A 27469-nucleotide genomic window follows, 5' to 3' on the forward strand; every position below is an offset into this window, starting at 1 on the left:
TCTCTCCTGGCTCCACTCTTGTGTTTTACAAAGTGAACCAGCAGACATTCCCAGATCATTGGCCGATCTGGAAATTCTTTTTTTTTTTTATTTTTTATTAAAAAAAAAAAATTTTTTTTTTTTACATTTGTTTTTGAGAGACAGAAAGAGACAGCGTGAGCAGGGGAGAGGCAGACAGAGAGGGAGACACAGAATCAGAAGCAGGCTCCAGGCTCTGAGCTGTCAGCCCGACGCGGGGCTCAAACCCACGAACTGTGAGATCATGACCTGAGCTGAAGTTGGACCCTTAACCGACTGAGCTACCCAGGCTCCCCGGCCTATCTGGAAATTCTAATGCAGCCTTTAAAAAGTGGAAGCCCCTTGTAAAGTACATAAAGGAATGGTATCTCATTTGACAGAAAAACAAAAGAAATACAACAGCTAGAAGTGGACTTGGATCTTAGGGTTTACATCAGGCAATGGCCTAAAATCCTTAGTTGGCAGTGTCTAAGAATTTCTTGGGCGCCTGGGTAGCTCAGTCAGTTGAGCGTCTGACTCTTGATTTCAGTTCAACTCATGATCTCATGGTTCGTGGGTTCAAGCCCCAAATCTGCCTCCATACTGACAGTGTGGAGCCTGCCTGGGATTCTTTCTCTCCCTCTCTTTGCCCCTCCCCCGTTCTCGCTGTCTCTCAAAATAAATCAACTTAAAAAAGAATTTCTTAGCAGGGTGCCTGGCTGGTTCAGTTAGTAGAGCATGAGCTTCTTGATCTTAAGGTTCTAAGTTTCAGCCCCACATCGGATGTAGAGATTACTTAAAAATAAAATATTGAAAAAAAAAAAAAAAAAGAATTTCTGAGCAATACAGGACTCCCGGTCTCCTTTGACAGGAGCGCTCCCAGAACACCACAGCCAAGACTCCAGTCAGGGTGGTACTCCTAACACCCTGAGTAACCCCAAAGTAACACGTAAATAATGGCACCCATCTTTCTCCTCTAACAGAGCAGAAAGCAAGTGATTGAACGGTCCTGAGACATAGCCCGACAGTGCCGCCACTCGTATGCTAAGGATCAAACAGGACTTAGTTCAAGGAAGTCACCATCTTCTAGGAAGCTGTTTTACACTGGGATAAAAAGTCCTTCAGCCATCCCACAAAGCCAGGCATGCTGGTCTGGGGAATTTAGCCGGATGGAACGCTTTCTCCCGGCTCTGAAACAAACAAAACAAACACTCACTTGTTAAAATAAAAAGAATGTTGACTTTATCTATTTTATGAATCACACAACGAACACTGGACAGAGAGGACCAGTGGAAAACGCATTCGGTTTTGGGGCTGGTGAAATGTTTTGAGTTACATACTCTGCTTTCATGCGCCCAGCTGCAAAAGCCGCCCTCCACATGTGGCCCTGCAGCTGTTTCAGCGCCGTGGTCTTTCGATCCAGAGACATCTGCCAGCGCACGTTATCCACCACGGCCTGGATCATCTGCTGCAGGTCATCCGCTCCATTCCCAGATGCAGCAGGGATGGGAACAGCCCCATCCAGGTGGGAATCCTCTTCAGCCTTGAAGTCGTAAACAAGATGTTTGGTTCGGACTTATTTTTAAAAAGATCACTTAAAATGAGACCTGAAAACCAAGCTGAACAATTTTCTCCAACTATCATTAGCACCTAGCACTGTGACAAATTAAAGTGTCTTACACTTTGGAGGAGGATAGTGAACGATTCCTAAGGGAAAAGTGGATTCTAATTAATGAATTTACATTACCTTTCCTATATTGCTAAAGCTGAAATTTAAATCAAGAGGCATGTTGTACATGAGAAAAGACACAGCATATAATGGTAAAATGATACAGTAAGACCCAGTGTGTTGATTCACTTACTGGGATCAACAAACCAGGACTTTAATTACATCTGATCATTTTTTCTGCACTATAATGAACTGAGGAAGAAACAAAATCTCAACAAAATCCGTTTCTGCCTGGAATTCAATGAAAAGCTAGCAAAGCAATGTCTGGGGTTGGTTCTTTTTCAGTATCTGTCAATATGAAAGGAATTTTTTCTTTGCAAAAAAAAAAAAAACAAAACCCTAACAGCTATTTAGAACAATGACTGTGAGTAAGCATATTCCAATGATTTATACACTACAATGGGGGAATATGTATGTATATTTCAACAACAAGAGTTGTAAGACAAGACAAAGCTGAGGGAGGGGAGTTTCAGATGAACCCTGAGTTATCTAGAATATTTAACAAACCCAAATACTCCGCGGCCCAAAGGAAGGGACTGTACATCCAATCCCAAATTCAACCATTAAAACATTTCCAGAGCGTTCCACATTGTCCGATGTAGAAAACTAACTAGAAAGTAACTGCCAGAGTTCACCCTGCACAGCATATAAGATCTTTGCCACTGAGGCAATTTTAATAAGGAAAAAAAAAAAAGCAGCAACAACAGAGGGGTGGCTGGGTGGCTCAGGAGGTTAAACGTTTGCTTTCAGCTCAGGTCATGATCTCACAGTTTGTGTTAGAGCCCCGCATCGGGCTCTCTGCTCTCAATGCAGGGCCCACTTTGGATCCTCGGTCTCCCTCATTTTGCTCCCCCTGCCCCCCGCTCGTGTGTGTGTGCGTGTGCTCTCTCACTCTCTCAAATAAATAAACGTTTGAAAAAGAAAGAAAGAGTCCCATATTGAACTTAAGTTGGAAGAGGCGAGTCCGGTCTCAAAATGGAGGTAAAACCGCCGCCCAGTCGCCCCCAGCCCAACTCTGGCCGTCACCGCTACCACCGGGGGGAGGAGGGCCATGATCCAGAGGAACCAGAACAGTTGAGAAAACTGTTTATTGGTGGTTTCAGCTTTGAAACTACAGATGATAGTTTAAGAGAACATTGTGAAAAATGGGGCACACTTACAGACTGTGTGGTGATGAGAGACCCCCAAACGAAATGTTCCAGAGGTTTCGGTTTTGTGACTTACTCTTGTGTGGAGAAGGTGGATGTAGCAATGTGTGCTCGACCACACAAGGTTGATGGGCATGTAGTGGAACCAAAGAGAGCTGTTTCTACAGAGGATTCTGTAAAGCCTGGCACCCATCTAACTGTGAAGAAAATTTTCGTTGGTGGTATTAAAGAAGATACAGAAGAATATAATTTGAGAGACTACTTTGAAAACTATGGCAAGATGGAAACCACAGAAGTTATGGGGGACAGGCAGAGTGGAACAAAGAGAGGATTTGCTTTTGTAACTTCTGATACAGTTGATACAACTGTTGTTCAGAAATACCACACAATTAATGGGCATAACTGTGAAGTGGAAAAGGCCCTTTCCAAACAAGAATTTCGGTCTGCTGATCGCAAAGAGGTCGTGGAGGTGGATCTGGCAACTTTATGGGTCGTGGAGGAAACTTGGGAGGTGGTGGTAACTTTGGCCGCGGTGGAAACTCTGGTGGAAGAGGAGGCTATGGTGGTGGAGGTGGTGGCAGCAGGGGTAGTTATGGAGGAGGTGATGGTGGATATAATGGATTTGGAGGTGATGGTGGCAACTATGGTGGTGGTCCTGGTTCTAGAGTAGAGGAGGCTATGGTGGTGGTGGACCAGGATATGGAAACCAAGGAGGTGGATATGGTGGCGGTGGTGGCGGATATGATGGTTACAATGAAGGAGGAAATTTTGGAGGTGGTAAGTATGGTGGTGGTGGGAACTGTAACGATTTTGGAAATTATAGGGGACAACAGCAATCAAATTACGGACCCATGAAGGGGGGCGGTTTTGGTGGAAGAAGCTCGGGCAGTCCCTAAGGTGGTGGTTATGGATCTGGTGGTGGAAGTGGTAGATGCGGTAGCAGAAGGTTCTAAAAATTTTCAGAAGGGCTACAGTTCTCAGCAGGAGAGAGAGCGAGGAGTTGTCAGGAAAGCTTCAGATTACTTTGAGACAGTTGTCCCAACTGCATTAGAGGAACTGTAAAAATCTGCCACAGAAGGAACGATGCTCCATAGTCAGAAGAGTTCCTGCAGCTTCAACAGGAAACCCTTCTTGTTCAGGACGGTCATAGCCACAGTTGGCAAAAAGTGCAGCTATTGATTAATGCAATGTAGTGTCAATTAGATGTGTATTCCTGAGGTTTTCTTTCTGTTGTAGCTTTGTTTTTTTCTTTTCATTACATCAGGTATATTGCCCTGTAAATTGTGGTACTGGTACCAGGAAAAAAAAAATTAAGGAATTTTTAACTTTTCAAAACAATAAAAATAAAATAAAAAGAAAGAAATAAAAAGAAAGAAAGGAAAAAAATCAGTTCTTTCCCAGTTCCACAATGTGGAAGGGAAAAACAGACTGTAAACCGGAGGGTGAATAGAGCAGAGCACCACAAGAGACAGACGCTGGCCCATGAGCAGGGAGACAGGTCTAGAGGGCTGTGTGGATGTGAAGCCCGAGGAGGGTTGTGCGGGGGGGGGGGGTGGGGGGGGGGGGGGGGGGGGGGGGAGGGGTGGCACGGCTCCTACCAAGAGGCAGAAGAGAGTGGAGAATGAGGTGCTGAGGTGCTGTCACTGGGAGACATTAATGAAAAATGTGACAAGACAGCACAAAACCTTTTACACACTACCCAGAAAAAGCTTCGTTTTAAAAATACATGACATTTTTATGCTTCTGGAATAGCTCCAGAGAGAAGCAACTGTAGAGACAATGAACTGCCATGATCTGCCCGTTTAATTATGTACTGTGAATTCCTAAGCAGGCAAGTCACTGCAACTGCCATGCCCTGCGAGCCCAGAGAGCTTCTTTTACAATATGCTCAGAGCGCATTCTAAGTCTCCAGGCATCCTCAGTTCTCAGACACTTGGGAATGTGGAAGCAATGGAAGAGAAGTGTCCCAACCTGTTTCCTCAGAAGATTGACATCCTGCTGGCACTCCTCTTCTTCCCAATGTGTCTGCAGATACTCTTTAACATTTTCTTTGATGTAAGGAAATAAAATGTCCTGGGTAAATGAGTTTAAAAAAAAAAAAAGAATTAGCTTCAGTCATTTGTATGAGATCAAGTTCTTCAACAATCTCACTTTGCTAGTTGTGGCATGTAAGCCACTGAAAACTACATTGAAAATATGAAAATTACTGCTGTGGATACAGGAGTGAAACAGAAACAGAGACCAAGAAACAAATGAATTAGATCGAGTCAGCAAACTATAGCCCATGAGCCAAATCCACTCTACCTCCTGTTTTTGTAAATGAAGTTTTGCTTTTTTGTTTTTTTTTAAAGTAAGCTCTATGTCCAACATGGGTTTTGAACTCACAATCCCAAGATCAACAGTCATATGTTCTACCAACTGAGCCAGCCAGGCTCCTGTAAAGCAAGTTTTATTGGAACACAGCCACTCTCACTTGCTTGCATTGTCAGTGGCTACTTTGGGGCCACAATGGCAGAGTTGAATATCTGTAACCAAGACCATATGGTCCGCAAAGTCTAAACATTTACTGTTCAGCCCTTTACAGAAAAAGTCCACTGACTCCTAAACTAGATTGTTGACCATAGGTCCTTGAGGGTAGGGATCAAATATACTTTGCTCACAGCTGTTATCATCAATACACACACACTATTTGGCCCATGTCCATGGATGACAAATATTCCAAAAAAAAAAAAAAAAAAAAGACAATTTGATCACCATGATTTTTTCTTGGTAATCAGACTACCTATAGAATACCCTGTAAAACAGTGATGGGCAAAATAATTAAAAAATAAATACCCTGTCGGTAATCCATACACTAGGACCATGATTTCTCTTAGGTCAAAATTTTTATTTACTTACCACTGAGCTTATGTATCTTTTCTTTTTTTTGTTTGTTTATTTATTTTGAGAGAGAAGGAGAGTGAGCAAATGGGAGGAGGGACAGAGAGATAGGGAGAGAGAGAATCCTAAGCAGGCTCCATGCTGTCAGTGCAGAGCCCAACTCGGCCTAACCCCATAAACTGCGAGATCATGACCTGGGGCCGAAATCAAGAGTTGACATTTAACCTACTGAGCCACCCAGATGTTCCAAGTCTATGTATCTTTTCAAAGTAAATGTGGTACATTCAATAAGTTTTGGGGGTTTTTTTTTTGTTGTTGTTGTTGTTTTTAGTGTCTACTAGTGGGGCACAGAAAAGGGAATTGAAAAGATAAAATAAATCAAAGTCCCTTTTCTCCAAAAGCTTAAGAATCTAGTGGGGGGACAGGAGGATGGCAAGCAAACAAAAACTTGTGATATGGGGCAAAGGGTGAGACAAGCAGAGTATAAGCAGAATGCTGTACAAATCCAGAGTATGATAACCTGCAAGAGTCTTAGCAATTACCAGTATTTTCTAAATATTGTATTTTTCTAAAAAATACAGAAAAATTAGTATACACTATGATGTACACCCCAAGTATACAATTCAGAGACGGTCTCATACTTTAAGGAAAACTGTATAATCAAGTTGAACTCAATAAGTCAGTTTATTGGGGTGCCTGGGTGGCTCAGTTGGTTAAGCATCCAACTTCGGCTCAGGTGATGAACTCAGGGTCCATGGGTTCAAGTCCCATATCAGGCTCTGTGCTGACAGCTCGGAGCCTAGAGCCTGCTTTGGATTCTGTGCCTCCCTCTCTTTGTCCCTGTCTCTGTCTCAAAAATAAATAAACATTAAAAAAGAAGTCAGTTTATTTAGGGGCACTTAAGTGGCTCAGTTGGTTGAGCATCCAACTCTTGATTTTGGCTCAGGTCACAATCCCAGGGTTGTGAGATAAAGTCCTCCATCAGGCTCTGTGCAGAGCATGGAGCCTGCTTGAATTTCTCTCTCTCTTTCCGTGCTCCTCTCTATTGCTCGCATGCTCTCTCTGTCTCTCTCTAAAAAAAATAAAGTTTTTTAAAAAGAAGTCTGTTTATCTAAACTCATCCACTTATTTTTTTAATGTTTTTATTATTTATTTTTGAGACAGTGCAAGTAGGGAAGGGGCAAAGGGGGGGTAGAGGATCCGAAGGGGGTTCTGCACCAATAGCAGCGAGTCCTATGTGGGGTTCAAATCTATGAACCACGAGATCATGACCTGAGCCGAAGTTGGATGCTCAACCAACTGAGCCCCCCAGGTGCCCCTCATTCACTTATTTCTTTACTCAAATATTTACAGAATGCCCTTATAACTTCCAGTTACAAAATAAGTAAGTCACAGGGATACAAAGTACAGCATGGGGAATATACTCAATAATACTGTAGTAACTTTATATGGTTATGGATGGTAATTAAACTTATTATGGTGAGGGTTTCCTAATGTAAAAAAATGTCCAATCACTACGTTGCACACCTGAAACTAATATAATATTGCATGTCAACTGCATTTCAACAGAAAAATAAATAAAGAGTAGGGCTCATGCGTTTACCTCTCTTCATAACACATTATTCAAATTTCACCTGGCCTAGTAAAAATAAAGTCATTCAATTTTGCTTGTTCCCACATGGCGTTCCAGTAAGTAATGGATCATTCAGCAGATTCAAAAGCGTACAGTGTAATCAAGCAAATTGTTCAGCATACTTGACAGAACAGCCTTGTTTAAACTCAATAAAAACTCAATCCTGATCTAAAAGAAGGAAAATGAAGAGCTGAGATTGACAGCTTGCTTTTTCCGCAAGAGACTCCTTTTACCATACTGATAGGCTTCTGTTCTTTAAATACTTGGTTTTCCCATCATGCCCTACATCATGCCCCTCCTTATCCTTCCTTTCACCTACTAATTTCTCCCCGACTCATGTACTGTAGCAGGACTGCAAGCTGGCCCCCTACTCAAGAATGCTGAGAAGATACACAAAAACTGAAGGCACACACAGCCAGTCCTCTCCTAAGCATATATCATAGACAAACTCTAACACAGGCACACAAAGAGAGAAGTAAAAAAAATGTTTATTTTAGTACTGGGTGTAATAACAAAATCAATGGAAACAATCTAAATCTTTATTAGCTAGAGAATAAACTCCAGTATATTCTTTCGTTCTCTAAAACAACATATATATAAATAAATAAATAAGTAAATAAATAAATAAATAAATAATAAAAATAAAAAATACAACAACATACAGCAGTTAAAAACTCAATACTGAGGGGCACCCGGCAGGCTCAGTCGGAGAAGCATATGACTCCTGATCTTGGGTAAGTTTGAGCCCCACGCTGGGTGTAGAGATTACTTAAATAAGAAAAATAAAATACTTGAAAAAACATCAATGTACTGAAGTTATGATTATAAACGTGAATATAAACCTTAACATATAAATAAAATTCATACAAAATGAGAGGTACTCAAGGGTCTCACTTATATTTATAATGCTTTATTTCTTTAGGATCTAAAACAAAATAGTCTCAAATTTAAAAAGCTTTGTGGTGGATGCATGGTCATTATATTAATCCGTATTCTTGCTTATTTAAAATGTTTCACAATTAAAACACAAGGCAACTTTGATCCCTCATCCTCTACCTGCTTCTTTCTCACTTGGTCATCCTCCTCCAATGTCCTATCTCCATTATTCCTCAACTCCCAAGCAACTGGAAACATTCCTGGGGAAAAACTTTGGGTTAGATTCATGGCCTCTCAGTAAATGAAAAGCTGAAGTACTTGAAAGGCATAAAAACAGATACAGTGCTATAGTACTTTGTGTTTCACAAAGCCCAATTTCCCATATCCAGCTTTAATGACCCCAAGAACAATTTATGGAGAGCATGTGAGAGCCCAAGTCTTTAACCTCTCTGGCAGAAGAGAAAAAAAGACTATAGGCAGTATGCCAGGCCAGGGGGTCCTACCTCTGCTTTTTACTGCCATATTCAACTTACCCCCTCTGAGCTTCAGTTTTCTCACCTGTTAAATGGGAATGATAATACCAAGCAGTCACTGCAGAAATTAGAGATAATTAGATAGAAAGCACCTAGACCTTACCACTTATCATATTCTCCAGCACAGACATTTAAACTGGACAAGGATCACCTTTGACCCAAACTGAGTGACAAATAATAGCAGAGAAGTTCCCAGAGGATAAATCACAAGCACAATCAAGTCATACATTCAAGTTTTACTGAGGACCTACTGAGTGCCAGACGCCGCTGATAACAGAGTTATGAACCACAGCCTCGCCTCAGCGAACTCACAGGTGCAAGGTTTCAAACAATTTTGAACTTTTAGGAAAAGCTTTAAAAGTTAAACATTACTTTGGAATTCCTGTTCATCCAATTTGCCCCTTTCCTCTAGACATAAAACTCCCTTCTGCACTAAGTACACACACAAAGCTAGGCAATGAAAGCAGAACTTAGTATGATGCACGGAACAATAAAACCACCTGGGAATGACATGTTAGCAGACTTCTATTTTAGTGCAAAAGTGTTACTGCATCGTATAAAAGTACATGGGGCACATAACTAAATTGTGAAGATTTTATCCTGTTCTTTCAACATACTTTCTGAGCAATCTATTCTGTGAGACAAATAAAACGCCTTCAAGTTGCTTATTTTTAAAGTCAGTAACAATATCGATTATATATGCTATGATAACATATAAGAAAGCTCTAAAAATAGACTTCAAAGAGCTAGTGCTTCTTGCCCAACCCTGCCCATTGAACATTTTCAGCCTTTAAAAGTAATTCCAGAAAGAACTGTAATGATAAACGCTTTAACTTCAGTCATAATCCATTTATGGATAATTTCAGAATATTATAGCATGAAAACAATGCTGCAGTAAACCCAGGATTCTACAAGTGTGTAAATGTTTTTAGTCCACCAGGCACCGAAGGGGCTGTTATGCTTTAGTAGTACATATAACAAAAGGCCATGGAACTAAATGAGAGTATTTGTCTTTCAGGCGACTATGATTAAATTCCACTAAATGCTGGAGGGGATATTATGCAAGCAGCAATTTACATTACTCTGCACAGCTCAATGGTAGCTTTCTGAAAGAGCTCCATTAAGGCTCCTTAAGGGCCACAAAATTTCTGAACGTCTAATTAAAGAAGTTGCCTCATTAATGTTTAGAAGTCCAAATATGGATTTGCTTTACAGTCAAGTGGTCTGGTCGTTTTAATAAAAAGGTCATAGAATCAATAAAAATAAAATAGTTGCTATAATGTTTACTCAAGACTCCTCTGAGGAAAATGGGTAATAAAAAGGTAATGGGTAATACTTAGAGTACAGCTATTTAAAGAAACTATTTTAAAAGCCTTCCAATGAACCACATAGTACGACAAATGATTCAAAGTATTTGAGAACTTAGAATTTTTTCAGCCAGAAAATTAAACATGAAGGCAATACTTTTAGGCTACTATTTTTCTATTAATCTCAGAAGATAAAAAGCAAAGGAAAATTAAGTGGGGTCTTAATTCTCTAAGCAAATCACATCCTCTAAATAAGAAATAAAACAGGTTAAAAATAAAGAACATAATCCCATTCTGGGGAATATCTAATGCACAGAACAAAATTGAGGGGAACATGGACATTTACACTACATTACATTCTCACTGGGTCAGGAGGTCATTTTCTACAATGAGAGCGTATAATCTTTTTTTAAAATTGAGATATAATTGACATATATTAGTTTGGAGCGTACAACACAGTGATTTGATACATGTACATAATACTGCAAAATGGTCACCACAACAAGCCTAGTTAACATGCATCACCACACAGTTATAAATTTTATCTTGTGATGAGAACTTTTAAGATTTTTCTTAGCAACTTTCAAAATATACAATACAGTCACCATGCTGTACATTATATTCCAGAACTTACTTATTTTATAACTCTAAGTTTGTACCTGCTTGAACACTTCCAATGTTGGGAATTTACTACTTCTTGGAGTGGTCCATGCCACCTGTTAAGACAGCTTCAGCAGTGGTGGTATTAAAATTGCTCCTTCAATATCCTTCCTGAAGACCCTACTAGGAGCTACCAAAAGTTTGGTGCTCTGGCTGCTACATGGGGCCACAGGAGCTCAGAAATTATGACTTTGGTGTCCCTATCTTCAGTGGGGTAGGAAGGGATGTAACCATTCCTCTTTGAAAGCAGAAGCCTTTAGGAATAAACATTAGATTTCATCACCTGAATTCAAAATGATTAAATATGTTGCTGATAAAAAAAAAAAAAAGTGTCTTCTAAATCCCGTTAAGGAGATTAAACTGTAATTAAAGAAAGATAAACTATAATCTAATTAATTGCAATGAGTCACATCACACAAGGGAAGGTTGTCATTACAAGGGGCTAGTAGCTGGGATAAGGTTTAAAAAAGACGCACAGAGACAGAATTATCAGTATCTCATGAATTTCAGAGAAGGAAACCAGATTGGCCTGGAGTCCTAGCCCCAAACAGTAGAAGGGAAAGGAAAGGAATTGACAATTAGCTTTTTGAATCCACCTACCATCCCTGATGGTGACCCCTCTGAACACATGATGAAGCCTGGGTTCTAAAAGGTTTCATTGCTGGTACAAAGTAAAGGCACAACTCAAACCCAGGCCTATGAAATCCCAATGCCTGAGTCTATCCAGCTCTGTGGGTAGATGACGTTGGGGAGCACTACTCTTGGGATCACCCAACACCCTGGGGACCGTGATATTCTCTACAGATAATTCTAATATACCTTTGGTTTCTCAAAGACATTTGTACAAAGCAAATGAGAGATTTGAGGGGCACCTGGGTGGCTCAGTCGGTTGAACGTCTGACTTGGGCTCAGGTCACGATCTTGCAGTTTAAGATCATGTGAGTTCAAGCCCCGCATTGGGCTCTGTGTGGACAGCTCAGAGCCTGGAGCCCACTTCAGATTTTGTGTCTCCCTCTCTCCTCTTTCTCTGCCCTCCCTGCTTGCGCTCTTTCTCTCTCTCTCAAAAATAAATAAACATTAAGAAAATTAAAAAATAGAAAAAATAGAAAAAAAAAGAAAAAGAAAATGAGAGATGTGAGTTCACCTGGCAGTTCTATAACATTTCCAATAAACAGTAGTAATAATGTAAGTAACTTTTATAATAGTGGGAATAACTGCCAACATTTACTAAGTCCTTATTATTCCAGGCACTCTCTATCTATAGTCAGTCTTTAGTGACCTCTCATCTAATTTCATGATTTCAAATACCATCTCTTGCTACTGACCCTCAAATCCAAGCTTTAGCACATAACTTCTCCCTGAACTACCAAGCACTCCAAATTTATTCAATGGATTAATAAACGGTCTGAATGATCTCATTTCAATTCTCTTAATAACCCTAATGGAACAAGTATTATTATTTCTCCCATTTTACACAAGCACATAAAGGTTAAGTACAAATTAATAGACTATGGTAACAGTTTATCAATCAGGTCTTGTTCTGTTTTGTTTGAAGAACCAGATCCCAGAGCTTCATCACCCTGGCTGCAGGGATCTAATGAGCTTAACTGAACCTACAGTGACTTAGACCCACACAAGGTCCAGCCCAGGAGTCAGCCAGCCTCTTGGAGCATACCAAGAGAACTGCGAACACTGGCCTGACCATGGCTCCTCTTCCAAGTCCCACCCAGGTCCCACTCTCGGGATTACCACTAGTTTCCAAACGATGTGTCTTAGTCTCTTTCCTCAGTGAAGGGTGTTAGCTCCACACTTTTTAGACTTAAGGAAAGGAATTTGTTCAAAGGTCACAATAATGAATCATTGGGAAAAAAATCAAGTTAATGAACCCCTCATATACACACCCAGAAGACAAAGAACCTTTTTTTGTATTTAAGACTTCTGTCTTTGAAAAGAAATCTGTGTTTCTGAAATAGAATCCCCTGGGAAGAGGTCCCAAGAGGTTCCAGGAGGGCCTCTAAGGACAGAGCTATTGACTATGTTCACATTCTTTAGAGGAGTGATGGAAAACTGGGTACAACAGGCTCACCGGGGGTTGCCTTCCACCCCTCTCTGACCCCTACATACACCAAAGCCAATTTTGAAAATTAAATGAGCAATTAATTATGAAAATCAAAAGTATGATACAAAAATAAGTTTGTTTTTTTTTACTATAAAAAGAATACCTTTTTTTCTTTAGTAAAGGAGTAACATGGGGGTAAGCTGTAAGAATGGAAAATGTTAAGAATCATCAAACACGGAGGGCGCCTGGGTGGCTCAGTCGGTTAAGCGTCCAACTTTGGCTCAGGTCATGATCTCACAGTTCAAGGGTTCGAGTCCCGCATCGGGCTCTGTGCTGACAGCTCAGAGCCTGGAGCCTGTTTCAGATTCTGTGTCTCCCTCTCTCTCTGCCCCTCCCCTGTTCATGCTCTGTCTCTGTCTCAAAAATAAATAAACATTAAAAAATAAAATTTAAAAGAATCAAACAGAGAAGGACTTCTCAGAGCTAAATACAGGATATACTTAAAAAGTTTATCTGGGCAAGATAGAGGCCTACCTACATATTTAAAAAGTGGGAGTTAGATATTATAATTGGTGCCTTTTTTTGGAGTAGATCAGACTACATTTATTTCAATAATCTCAACTGCTCTACGCAAAGGAAAAAAATCAGAAGGAATAGTCACCAAATTCTTAACGGTCATCTCTGGGTGGCAGGAGCAAAAGGAGACATTCACTCTCTATACTACTATATTATACTCTTCCATGATGTGTGCAATTTATAACAAACATGAATTACTTTGAGAAAAACTTGGGGGGAAAAGACTTTCCTCTATTCTCACAATAACAGATACAAGTTTCCATAGGAGAATATATTTAACTTTTAAACTTAATTTTTTAAATGTTTACTTATTTATTTTGAGAGAGAGAGAGAGAGCACAAGAGCTGAGGAGGGGCAGAGAGAGTCCCAAGCAGGCTCCACACCCCCAGTGCAGACGTGGGGCTCGAACTCATGAACCGTGAGATCATGACCTGAGCCGAAATTAAGAATAGGATGCTCAACAAACTGTGCCACCCAGGTGCCCCATAGCTTTTTTTTCCTCCAATTTTTTTTTAAGTGTATTTATTTATTTGGGGGGGGGCGGAGAGAGGGAAAGAAAACCAGTGGGGGAGGGGCAGACAGAAGATCTCAAGCCAGCTCTGTGCTGACAGCAGTGAGCCCACTGCAGGGCTTAAACTCAGGAACCATGAGATCGTGACCTGAGCTGAAGTAGGATGCTTAACCGATTGAGCCACCCAGGTGCCCCAACCCCACAGCCTTTTAACTTAATTTTAATTGTTAATAAAATTTCTACCTTTCATTTTCTTTTTAAGTAAACTCTATCCCCAAGATGGGGCTCGAACTCATGACACCAAGTCATTACACCAAAATCAAGAGTCACATGCTCCCCGACTGAGCCCGCCAGGTGCCCCTCTTTCATAGTTTTTAAGGTCCATTTTTTGCTGATTTCTTCCTTTGGACTTCTAGGTTTTAGAAATGTTGATCAATGAAAAGTCTAATGTCACTCTAGAAACACTTCAGATAAGTTATATGCTGTTCAAATGAGATAAAGTACTACCTTGAGGAAATGTGAAATAGCAAGGACAGACAAGGTGGGGAAAAACTCAGTCCCAACCCTGTCCATGACCATTCTGGAACACATCATACCACCATCACAGAGCATTTACTGAATGCCTTATGTGCCTTTTTTAAAAATTCTTATGTTTTAGATTGTATTGGGCCCCAATCAATTCATACATACAAAGTTACGCTATGTAATTGTCGACCATTACCCAAATAACCTACCAGGTTTTCCATCTAAGAAATAAGTAAATTAAACAGTTGCTATCAAAATTAAAAAAGAAAAAAAAAAAAAAAGGAAAGAAAGGCTTCAGTCTCTGTCCATGAGGAGCTCTCAACATTGCTGGGAGACGGGACACAAATATAACACCAGAGGCAGCATGTGCTACAGTGGCAAATATACGGCCCTACAAAGGAGGGAGAGGATTCTGAAATTCTTGCTCAAACAAAACTCCTTTGAGAGCAGAAGCAGATCTTACTTCTGCGTTTCCATAGCCTAGCACAATAAATATTTTTTTAAGTTAATGAGTACATGGAACCAACCTGCACTTGGAGAGGAAAAAGTATTACATTCTAAGCTGAAGGAACAGTGGTAGCATGAAAGGGCATGACCTGAATGGGCATTTTCAGCTATAAAACGTGTAACAGAATAAAGGGACAGGAAATTGGAAAATCCTGTTCACTGAAGTGCAGAAGTTGAAACTTTATCTCTCAGCCAACAGGAAACCAGAAAGGATTTCCATGGTGTAAAGACAACCTATTTATGTACCTGTTCTCCTTACCAGGTTCCGTGAGGGTGACAGCTGGGTCTTAAGGATTCTGGATCCTAGAAGAGCCTGGCACATGATTGGTATTTAAATAAATGTGAGAGGGGCGCCTGGGTGGCTCAGTCGGTTAAGCGTCCGACTTCAGCTCAGGTCACGATCTCGCGGTCCGTGGGTTCGAGCCCTGCGTCGGGCTCTGGGCTGATGGCTCAGAGCCTGGAGCCTCCTTCCGATTCTGTGTCTCCCTCTCTCTCTGCCCCTCCCCCGTTCATGCTCTGTCTCTCTCTGTCTCAAAAATAAATAAAAACGTTAAAAAAAATTTAAAAATAAATAAATAAATGTGAGAGAAAGGAAGGAAAGATCAAACAAGTGCAGTGACACAAAAGGTTCTAGAGTAAGAGACCAGAAAGTCAAGCCAGGGGTGCTTTCCATCCACTTCTTGATATACTCAGACCTAATACAGTGATTCTCCAAAGCCTCTTCCCTTTGTTTCTGGTTGAATCAACAAAAATCCTCTCATGTACCAAACATGGGTATATGTCCCTTTCGGAAACAGAATGAAGCAATGGGGAAGGTTTGGGAGAAGGTTAAGTAAACCACCCAACAGCTACTTATCAAGACAGTCCTGCCATTCTAGTGGTTCCACAAATTCTTTGAAAGTAGATACACTGGTCTCATTCTTACTGTATTTTTGACTAGAGCCATAAGGAGTAGAGGTGGAGGTAATCATGGTGGGGAAAATATGTGGAGCAGGTGTCAGTAAATGTTAGTTGCCCCTTTTCCTTACTGAATCTTCACAAGCACTCTCTGTATCCCTTAGTCTGATACTTCTTGCATTATCATCAGTGTTTCTACAGAGCTTTATAATTTTTCAAAGTGTTCTGCATTCTATTCCATTCAGTCTTCATCACCACCTCATAAGCACACCAGATCCTACTATCTCATCCTTGCAGATGAAAAAGCCTAAATCGGGGCGCCTGGGTGGCTCAGTCGGTTGAGCGTCCGACTTCAGCTCAGGTCACGATCTCACGGACCGTGAGTTCGAGACCCGCGTCGGGCTCTGGGCTGATGGCTCAGAGCCTGGAGCCTGCTTCCAGTTCTGTGTCTCCCTCTCTCTCTGCCCCTCCCCCGTTCATGCTCTGTCTCTCTCTGTCTCAAAAATAAATAAAAGTTAAAAAAAAAAATTTTTTAAAAAAAGAAAAAGCCTAAATTCAGAGATTCAATGAAGACGGGGAACGTAACTCAATTGCGGTTACTGGTGTCAATAATAAACAGTAGAGGTAGAAGGAATTTTCTAGTTTGCTGTCCCTTGAGGGCTGTCGTCTAGCCGGTTTCATATTGAGGGCAGAATGGGCATCATATATTTCTCAGTGCTAAAAACGGTAGAAGTGACAACACTTATCATTTGGATGTTTAACCAAAGTTGGGATATACTGTCAGATAACACAAGCTCTCTTCCCAGAAAAACCATAAAATTAACATAGCAGTTGGGGCGCCTGGGTGGCTCAGTCGGTTAAGCGTCCGACTTCGGCTCAGGTCACGATCTCACGGTCCGTGAGTTGGAGCCCCGCTTCGGGCTCTGGGCTGACGGCTCAGAGCCTGGAGCCTGCTTCCGATTCTGTGTCTCCCTCTCTCTCTGCCCCTCCCCTGTTCATGCTCTGTCTCTCTCTGTCTCAAAAATAAATAAACGTTAAAAAAAAAAATTAAAAAAAAAAATTAACATAGCAGTTTTCATGAGAAAGAAATGTCAACCTCAACATTTCTCAATTATTATCTTTTAAAATACACTGCTGAAATATAAAAGAACATATAAGAGTAAATTACAAGCATCAGTAAACAATCAAGAATACATCAGTCATTTCTAAAAGTGTTTTAACCTAAAGTATATTTCAAAAATATATATATTAAACTAACACTAGAAAAGTATATAAGCAGGATTATGTTTCTAAAGGGAATCAAGAAGCACCTGGCTGGCTCAGTCGGTGGATTGTTCTATTCTTGATCTTGGGGTTGTGAGCTCAAGCCCCACATCGGGTGTTGAGATTGCTTAAAAATAAAATCTTTAAAAATAAATAATAAATAAGTAAATAGAATCAAAACCTGTATCATTTTTATCTCAATCATTTGCTCTCAATGGGTATCTGCTGGGGCGCCTGGGTGGCTCAGTCAGTTTAGTGTCTGACTCTTGATTTTGGCTCAGGTCATGATCTCACAGCTCCTGGGTTTGAGCCCCAAGTCAGGCTCTGCACTGAAAGCACACAGCCTGCTTGGGATTGTCTCTCTCTCTCTCTCTCTCTCTCTCTCTCTCTCCTTCTCCCCTGCTAGCATGTGTACATGCTCTCTCAAAAATAAACTGAAAAAAAAAAACAAAACAAAAACGGGTATCCACTACCTCAAACAAGTATTTATAGGATCAAGGATTTGTCTGTTTAATTAGTATTTTCTAAAACATAGAAGGTTTAGTTTGAGATTTTTTTTCCCTTAGTCTAATTCAAAACCTTGCCAAATATCTCATTCTCTGAGGTAAAACTCTAGCCCTTAAACAATGTCTTTACCAACCTCCATACCAGCACAATCCTTAAACACCAACACAATCTTTAAAACAAAAACTGTCAGGGCCACTTGGGTGGCTCAGGCGGTTGAGTGTGCGACTTCGGCTCAGGTCATGATCTCTCATGGCTCATGAGTTTGAGCCCCACGTTGAGCTGAGCTCAGGCCAAGAGCTCAGAGCCTGAAGCCTGCTCAGATTCGGTCTCCTCTCTCTCTCTCTCTCTGCCTTTCCCCTGCTCGTGCACACTCTCTCTCTCAAATATAAATATTAATAAAAATAAGAAAAAAACTGTCAAATCTTAAAGAAAACATTATCGATTGTATCCAACACCATTAATGATAAATTTGAAAAGTGGAGCAAATATAAATTCTAATTCCTTTATAGCCTAGATCCTCTAAAGGCATCTATTAGAGATGTTTGTGCTAACCAAGCATGGTAGAGGGGAAAATTCCCCCACCCTCAGATGTCCATATCCTAAACCTCAAAACCTATGAATATGTTACTTCATATGGCAAAGGGACTGTAGATATAATAAATTAAGATTCTCAAGATGGCAAGATTATCTTTGGATTATGTGGTTGGGCCTGATGCAATCCCAAGGGTCCTTATAGGTAAAAGGAAGTAGGAAGGTCAAAGTCAGAGACTGAAAGGCTGGTCTCAAGATGCCATACTGTTGATTCTGAAGACAGGGGAAAGGCCCAAGAACCAGGAAATGTGGGCAGCCTCTAGAAACTGGGAATGCCAAAGAAATTTTTCTAGAATTTTCTAAAATCTTCAGAAGGGACACAACCCTGCCAATACCTTTTTTAACTCCATGAGATCCACTTCAGATTACCCTCTAGAAGTATAACATGATAAATCTGTATTGTCTTAAACCACTAAGTGTGTGGTAATTTTGTTACAGCGACCAGAGGAAAATAACACAACAGGTTTAGCAAGGCACTATTTACCTGCCCCTCTGCCAGGATATCCAAAGGCTTATTATACGCAAGTCCCTATTATACATACACATTCAACTAAATAAACACTTAAGTGTACTATCTAGTTACTCCTGTAAGTACACATAACTCCTTGCTAACAATTCTATTTGTCCTTTAAGAAAGGGGCTTTTGCTTTACAGTTCAGTTTTGGAAGGCGATTTGCAAAAAAAGCTGGGGAAGTGGCGACCTGCTATTAATCCTTTGGGGTCTACCAGGCTTACTGCATGACCTTGTTCCCTTGTATACATACAGCCTTACTGATTCATAGTCAATTTACTTAACCTCTCTCTCAGAGGTTGTGGTTCTGTTAATGGTGATAGATCTCTAATTCATCTATACTCTTTCTTGGTCTGCTTTACCATATCAAATGGGCCATCAGAAAAGAGCAGTGCTAACAGGCCTACACATAGGTATAACTTGCAAACTTCTATGACGCCTAAAACCTTAAAAGTGTGGTACATAGGATGGCAGCAGTGGCATCACCTGGGCATCTGTGAGAAACTCAGCATCAAGTCCCGTTCCAGATCTTTATACCAGAAACTCCATTTTAGGGGCACCTGGGTGGCTCAGTCGGTTAAGTGTCCAACTCTTGATTTCGGCTCCAGGTGATGATCTCACCGTCTGCAAGTTCAAGCCCCATGTCAGGCTCTGTGCTGACAGCACAGAGCCTGCTTGGGATTCTCTGTCTCCCCCTCTGCCCTAACCCCATTCATGCTCTCTCTCTCTCACTCTAAATAAAAATAAAAAACAACTTTAATTTAAAAAGTGGGGGGGGGCACCTGGGTGGCTCAGTCGGTTAAGCATCCAATTCTTGGTTTCAGTTCAAGTCATGATCTATAGGTTCATGAGTTCGGTCCCCGAATCAGGCTCTGCACTGATGTGCAGAGACTGCTTGGGATTCTCTCTCTCCCTCTCTCTGCCCCTGCCCTGCTTGTGTGCTCTCTCAAAATAAACTGGGGGAAAAAAAAAAATGTTTTTTTAATAAATAAATAAATAAATAAATCTTTAGAAAGAAAAAAAGAGCCAACTACATTTTAGCAAGGTCCCTAAATTATTTGTATACACATTCAAGTCTGAGAAGCACAAATACAAAGAGCCTCTGGCAAGGGTACCCACCATGCCCCACTTAATATATTTTAGGGACAAAAATCCCAATCAGGTTCTTATTTTCAGTTAATGGAATCTTCTTAATTACCAAGATTTTCTTTTCAAGCACAAAGTTTTCTTAAGGCATAAATGAAAAACATGCTCCCTGCCCACTATTCACTACTACGATTTGTTGGAGTGGTAGGATGAAATATTGACGTAAATATATTCATTTATCTTACAAAGTTTTTTCAAGGGTTAAGCATTCATTAAATGTTGTCAGTAGCCTTATGAGGTAGAGATCCACACAATATAGCTGAGGAAATATGTACCTACACTCAGAGACATTAACTAACTTGTCATAAAACATCTGGGAGAAGCCAGAATGCTAATCCAGACCTGTATAGTCTCCAAACCTATCCCTGTAACTACTACTCTATACTGTCAATCCTCATTATTTGTCGGTTCCGTACTTACAAATTCTCCTACTCACTAAAGTTTATTTGTAACCCCAAAATCAATACTTGCTGCACTTTCCTGATCATTCACAAACAGGTACACGTGCAAAGTGGCAAAAATCTGTAAACACTTGATGTACACATTCCCCCACACAAAGTGACGATTTGACTTGTTTCACCTCTCATAGTTTAAACAAGTGTCCTTTTCAGAGTCGATTTACTGCCATATTTTTTGCATTTTGTGCTTTTTGTTGGTGACCTTGCACTTCAAAAGGGCTCCCAAGCAAAGTGCCTAAGTGCTGCCTAATGTTCCTAAGCCCAAGAAACTGTGATGTGCCTTAGGGAGAAAATACAGGTGTTTAGATAGGCTACACTAAAGCATGAGTTACAGTGCCACTGGCTGTGAGTTCAATGTTAATCTATCAATAATATATATTAAGGGAAACAGAAACACACATAAGACAAGGTTACTACTGATCAGCTCACAGAAATGCTATGACCAGAGGCTCACAGAAACCTAACCCTGTATTTTCTCTAGGGGCAATGATTCATTATTTGCTAATATAAGATTCTCGGTGACTTTATAGAACTTAACTATGTCAACTGTTAGGTGTACAGATTCAGCACGTAACAACAGGAAACCCACCAAATTAAAGAGTATTTTCAGAAACAAGAGGATAATTGTCTCCAAACCCAGAAACAATAGTTGAAGGCTCCTGACAGGATAACCACAGAGACAGGCGATGGTGTTATTTCACAGGCTTATAGATTAAAAACACTGGAATAATACACCATGTAAAGTCAGAAAGTGAGTATTACAACACATGGACAAAAATCAAGTGGTGGCTCCATGGCCATGCAAGATGATTCAACAGGGTAAGGGAACAGAGTGTAACAACCTTTGTTTACATTTATTACTTTAATCTCATCTTCAAATTCCAATGTGTTTTATAACTTCATAATTAGACCATAAAATGTGTTCACAATTTATAAATTCTACTTGCAATGCATGCTACAATTCTGCTGATGGTGTATATGACCAAAAAATGTTAGGAGATTAGCACTGTAAAGGATCAGAATCAGCACCTGAAAAGAAAACAAACTCCAGAGGCATATGGCCTGCAGTGAGGGGCAGGGCTAGAGGCTTTGAGAATTCAGATGCACTGTGAATATCTAAGGAAAGCTGGGCTCTACCGCTGCTCTGCCTCCAACAAATTGTAATGATCTTCACACAGGACATCCCTCCAGGCATCAACTCATGAGAAATTAATTAGTCGGTTGAACATTCACTGCATGATTCCATCTAGGAGCCCCTCCTGTTCTAAAAATTAGACAATGCTATGACTCAAGAGAAAATAAGATACACTAGCTGGTAAATAAAACCATCGTTTTTGTTGCCTGACACCTAAGGGCTGAGGCATGTCGTAATAGAGCAGCAGGCTGTCCAGAGAACAGCATTTCCCAGACTGGGAGGAGTCTAGGGAATCCCATGAGCTATTCCAAACTGTTAAGTTTTATTTTACATAGGAGCGCCTGGGCGGCTCAGTTGGTTAAACATCCAACTTTGGCTCAGGTCATGATCTTGCGGATTGTGAGTTTGAGCCCCACGTTGGGCTCTGTGCTGACATGTCGCTCAGAGTCTGGAGCCTGCTTCAGATTCTGCGTCTCCCTCTCTCTGCCCTTCCCTCTCTCACACTGTCTTTCTCTCAAAAATAAACATTAATAAAATTTATTTTTAAAAAGTGCTATCTTATATAGTTAAGGTACATCATATACACATTTAACTGTGAATGCTCAGCCCAAAAAAAAAAAAAAAAAAAAGGAGAGGAAAAAATAACCAGAGCCAGTGCTGGCAATCTGTTATTCCACTTAATGGGGGTGTTCTGTTGCCCAATGAAACAGTCTCAGTTTCCCACGGTCTCTTACAGTGTGAGTGGCTCAGTATGAGGCCAATGTTTGACACAACATATTTTTCATTTATATCACCTAATCCCAAACCAACTACTTCCTCTGATGCTAAAGGGAAGAAGCAGGGATATGTTTCCACCCTAAAGGAAAAATGAATGCATGACTTACTGAAAATGGAAATCAGCCTATAAAGAGGAATGACTTCCTAAATTGCTTCCTAATTCCTAATTGCTTCAAGAGCAATTTTTGACAATACTCAATTTTCATAGTATATTCAACTACAGAACCAAATCTGCAAATAAAGACTCAACTATAGTTATTATGGTTCAAGGGTTCACTCCTAAACCTATCACCAAGAGGTAGTATAATTTTTTTTTTAAATGCTTATTTATTTCTGAGAGAGAGAGACAGAGCATGAGTGGGGGAGGGGCAGAGAGAGAGGGAGACACAGAATCAGAAGCAGGCTCCAGGCTCTGAGCTGTCAGCACAGAGACCGACGTAGGGCTTGAGCTCACAAACCGTGAGATCATGACCTGAGCTGAAGTCGGTCGCTCAACCAATTGAGCCACCCAGGCGTCCCTCCAAGAGGTAGTATAAATTAAAATTTGTTACCATATCCTTTTACGATACTTCGTGTTGACTGAAGTGTTATCATATCAACTGTGTCATTTAACATACACAAAAGCCAAGCAAAGACACGGAACAAGCACTGTGGTTTCCATTTTAGAGATCAAGTGCAATAATGTAAAATGTAAGAGTTTCTCAGACAGACAATCTGGGTTCAAATCCTAGGTATAATAGTTCAACTTTTAAGAACCTTAATTTCCTATCAGTAAAATGCAGACAGTGCACACACCTCAGAGTTTCTGAGAATGAGTCAAGTATACAAGTCACCTATATATAATACTCAATGTTTGTTTCCATAGGAAGTGGGGCTACATGTTCCATACACCTAATGTGACTAATAAAGTCCAAAGTAAATAAAGTCGGATTCCCACCTCCATCCTCAGAGATTCAAGGACATAATTTAGTATCTCTTTAAAAGATGTTAAAAAACAAACAAAAATAAATAAATAAAAGATGTCCAAAAGTTAGTCTCTGACATAGTCTTCAAGGTTTTTTGTTCAAGTAAATTTGTGAAATGCCACTCTCTTGAAGACTTATAAAACATATGTGTGTGTGTGTGTGTGTACACGTATGATAGAAAAGCTCAGAGAAGCCGTGCAATGAAGAAACCTAGTTGAATATGTATAGCCTAACATTTCCCAAAAGTGCATTTAATAATGGAATCCTTTTTGCATAGTTACTATAAATATCCACACAGACTTAATGCTCTTCTTAACATACTTTTATACTCGGGGCGCCTGGGTGGCTCAGTCAGTTAAGCGTCCGACTTCAGTTCAGGTCATGATCTTGGGGTTTGTGAGTTCGAGCCCCGTGTCAGGCTCTGTGCTGACAGCTCAGACAGAGCCTGGAGCCTGCTTCAGATTCTGTGTCTCTCCATCTCTCAGCCCCTCTCCTGCCCATGTTCTGTCTCTCTGTCTCTCAATAATAAATAAGTGTTAAAAAAAATTTTTTTAAATAAAAAAAAAACAACATACTTTTATACTTGATCTTAGCCAAAAGGCAGAGAAGTGATGAACATACTTTTAGAAACACCAGTTTTGATAAAGTAATGTGTAACAAATTAATAACAGGTTATTAGACTACAATAGATCAATAATCATTATGAAAAAATAATAATAGATTATAGGACAAAGCACAAGAAACTATCCTTTGAATAAAATCCCCAAATCATTTTTTGTAGCCTGCCTTGACTTTACCTATAGATCAGTGTCAAACTTAAAAAAAAGAAAAATCTATTTAGGCCATGAAGGCATTTTAACTCTCAGGAAGATGTCAGAATAAGTCTATCATAAACAAAGATTTCAAGAAGTGGCTCATAATGTCATCTGGCAGAAGACAGGATTGGGAAGAGGTGGGAGAGGCACCTATATTTTGTTATAAAACTGATTTCCATGGGGCTACCTGGGTGGCTCAGTAGGTTAAGCATCCGACTCCTGGTTTCAGCTCAGGCCACGAACTCATAGTTTGTGGGTTCAAGTCCCACATTGGGCTCTGTACTGGCAGCACAGAACCTGATTGGGAGTCTCTCTCTCCCCCCCACTCTCTGCCTATTCCTTGCTCTTGCTCTCTCTCTCTCAAAATAAACATTAAAAAAACTGATTTGCATGAAGTATCCTATTCCCTAACCAACTTTCCAAGAATGGTATGTATATATCTTATGCCACATCACTACCTCTCCTGTGATTACCCTTGGTGGAGATAATAAGCTGTGAACTACAAACTACAAATATGAGGAATCATTTTTTCTCTGAAAACTCTAAGAAAGCAATGGTTCTGTCACAATCAGTAGGAAAAAGAAAGTCACCTCCATTATCAGCATTTGGTCAATCCTGAACATTTCTGCAGAGGCCTCACATGATTAAAAACTGAGAAAAAATGTCAAATTAGATTTCTTAGGAACATGTGCTAAGATGGTATTGTGATTCTTCTAAAAAATTTGCAAGTGGTTCTATATTGAAGTCCTAAAATGTTTATTTGATTGACATCAAGAAAATCATTCTTCACAGGTAATTTTCAAAATAAAACTAACTTGGGTGCCTGGGTGGCTCAGTCGGTTGAGAGTGGGACTCCTGTTTGGCTCAGGTCATGCACGATCTCAAGGTTGTGAGATGAAGTCCCATTTCCAGCTCTGTGCTGAACGTGGAGCGTGCTGAGGATTCCCTCTCCCTCTGCTCCTCTTTCTCTCTCAAAATAAATCAACATTTTTTAAAAACAATTTTAATGTTTATTTGAGAGAGTATGAGCGAGGAAGAAGCAGACAGAGACACAAAATCCGAAGCAGGTTCCAGGCTCTGAGCTGTCAGCACAGAGCCTGACACAGGGCTCAAAGTCAGATGCTTAACAGACTGAGCCACCCAGGTGCCCCAATAAGCATTTTAAAATAAAAAAATAAATAAAATAAATAAAACTAACAAAAAATTTTAAAACTCACGGGGTGCCTGGGTGGCTTAGTTGGTGAAGTGGACAACTTCAGCTCAGGTCATGATCTCTCGGTTTGTGGGTTCAAGTCCTGCCTAGGACTCTGAGCTGACACCTTGGAGCCTGGAGCCTGGTTCAGATTCTCTCTGTCCCTCCCCTGCTTGTGCTCTCTTTCTCTCTCTCTCTCTCTCTCTCAAAAATAAAAAAATAAAATAAAATAAAATAAAATAAATTTTTAACTCAGGGTGCCTGGGTAGCTCAGTCAGTTAAGTCACCGACTGGATTTCAGCTCAGATCATGATCTCTGTGCTGACAGCACTGAGCCTGCTGGGATTCTCTCCCTCTTTCTCTCTGTGCCTTCCCTACTCTCTCTGTCTCTCAAAATAAACAAATAAACTTAAAAATATTTAAAACTCAGACCGCTTGGTTTGTTGAAAGATGGGTTTTTCCTAAGTTGTAAGTAACCTATTACTGTATGTAAACCCTTCTAGTTAATGCTTTTATCTTAAACCTCTAGAAATCAAATAAAGGGTAGACTAGACCAAGGAATTCTTTTACAAATTACACTAATGCTTGCTACTTACTCTGATAGAATGTATGTATTTTTTAAAACTCTGCTAAAAGCAGAGCTATATGCTTAGGAATTATGTGTAGGCAAGTGTTTGGTTAATAATGACGCCCTAGAAGAAAGGCTCTGTGTAAGAGCTTCAAGTTTCCATGGTGTTCAGAGGAAAATGAACGGAATCTAGACATGTTTGATCTATAGCTTAGTAAATCAGCGCTACATTCCACCGTGCCCAATCCAATAACACGAAGCGTGCAGTTGGCCACTAATGTTGCAAGAGTGGGAAGGGGCGAAGAATAACCACTATGGTCCAAGATACCAGGGTTACCTGAAAAGTTATCTTGACACTTCACTCTACGTTTTGCGCGACTAGACGTCTCCAGGACCACTCCATCGCAGCCACCGCCTAGCCAGGCCCAACCTAGAGCCAAGCAGGCGCTCACCTGCGGGGCGACAGGGCGCACACCTGGCCGGAGGGGGGCGCCCACCTCGCCTCTCCCAGTCCGAGCGCATCTGCCCTCCTCCACCCTTTTTCGCCACCATCTCCACCCATTCCCCACCCATCAGCATCTAACCAAGGACAGGGAATGGCGAGGATGATGAACAGGGTGCGGTGACGAAAAGATCCCCGCAACCTGCCACAGCCTTTCTACTTCCTCCCATCTCAGAGCGGCGCAAAGCCACACCACCTTTCCTACGCCTCACTCGCGTCTGTGGTACAAGGCCTGCAATACCTAAAAAAAAATGTTTTTAATGCTTTTAAGCACAAGTCACTTCCCCGCTCCCTTCCGCCCCTCACCTTCACGAAAGCAATCGGGGTTGTGGTACCTTCGATATCTAACAGGATCACAGTGACTTCGGCGGGCACGGAAAGCACGACCATTTCCCTACCGGATGCAACTACCAGAATCGGCCTACTGGTAGGTAGGGCAGAGGGCGGCGCCGGCTGCGCCCTCAGCACCGTTCTGGGCTTCCGACAGCCCCGCAAGAATCGCCCACCCGGCAACCGCTTGCGGCCCGAAGCTTAAGGTACAGGACCACCTCCACGCCCCTAAAGGTGGATCACACGGCCGTACAGGGGCCCAGAAGTACAGAGCTGCCAAGGGCCAGAGGACAAGACCACGTGGGCAGGGAAAGGGGGCGGTCCTCGCAGGGTTCCGAAGGGGTGGGGGGAGGTAAATGCGTCGATGCCGATTGGCCGCCAGAGGGCCTCGAACCCGATCCGTCAAAATGGGCCTCGCGTGGGCGGGAACAAAGAAGCGAACGCGGGAGCCGGGTCCGCGGGCGCGCGCGCGCTCTCCGCAGACTGGTTGAGCGAGCGGGAGAGGCCCGGGGCACGTGCAGACGGGAGCCCCGCGAGTGGCGCGCCGGGGATGTGAGTGTCCCTTGCCCTCTACGGCACCTAGCCCCCTCCCCGCCCACTGCCTCCGCTTTTGCATATTTACAGTAACCTGACCGGGCTCGCGCCCCTCCTCCCGTCCTCAGCCAGCAAAAGAGGCCGTACCGGGACTGGTTTGCCTGACTACGTCGGCCCGGGCTCCCGCCGATCGGTTAGGGAGGCCCGCCGCGCTTCCTCGGCCCGCGCGCCTGTGGCGGTAGCGGAAGAGGCGCCCGCGCCGCGCCGCTGTCCGGAGGGGCCACCGCGCGCCCGCTTCCTGTTCGGCTGGTTCCAGCCAGCTCGAGGACAAAACACG

The 27469-nt window shown here is 41.5% G+C and overlaps 1 protein-coding gene and 1 pseudogene across 3 annotated transcripts in view; one reads left to right on the plus strand and one right to left on the minus strand.

The window, feature by feature from the left end:
* Positions 1–27334, minus strand: part of ENOPH1 (enolase-phosphatase 1) — a 36407-nt gene extending 9073 nt beyond the window's left edge. The window contains exons 1-4 of one of the 3 annotated variants that reach the window (XM_042984292.1): positions 27280–27334; positions 8444–8523; positions 4846–4947; positions 1338–1540 (exon numbers count right to left, since the gene is read on the minus strand). In XM_042984292.1, coding sequence (XP_042840226.1) covers positions 1338–1540; positions 4846–4947; positions 8444–8521 — 383 coding nt within the window. In that variant the 5' untranslated portion in view covers positions 8522–8523; positions 27280–27334. Of the gene's footprint in view, positions 1–1337; positions 1541–4845; positions 4948–8443; positions 8524–26574; positions 26913–27279 lie in introns of those variants that run through there. The other 2 variants (XM_042984291.1, XM_007074765.3) reach the window with 2 other exon arrangements.
* LOC122237999 lies at positions 2702–3827 on the plus strand (annotated as a pseudogene).
* Positions 27335–27469: the final 135 nt, after the last annotated feature.

Source organism: Panthera tigris, chromosome B1, assembly GCF_018350195.1.
Source record: "Panthera tigris isolate Pti1 chromosome B1, P.tigris_Pti1_mat1.1, whole genome shotgun sequence".
NCBI lineage: Eukaryota > Metazoa > Chordata > Mammalia > Carnivora > Felidae > Panthera > Panthera tigris.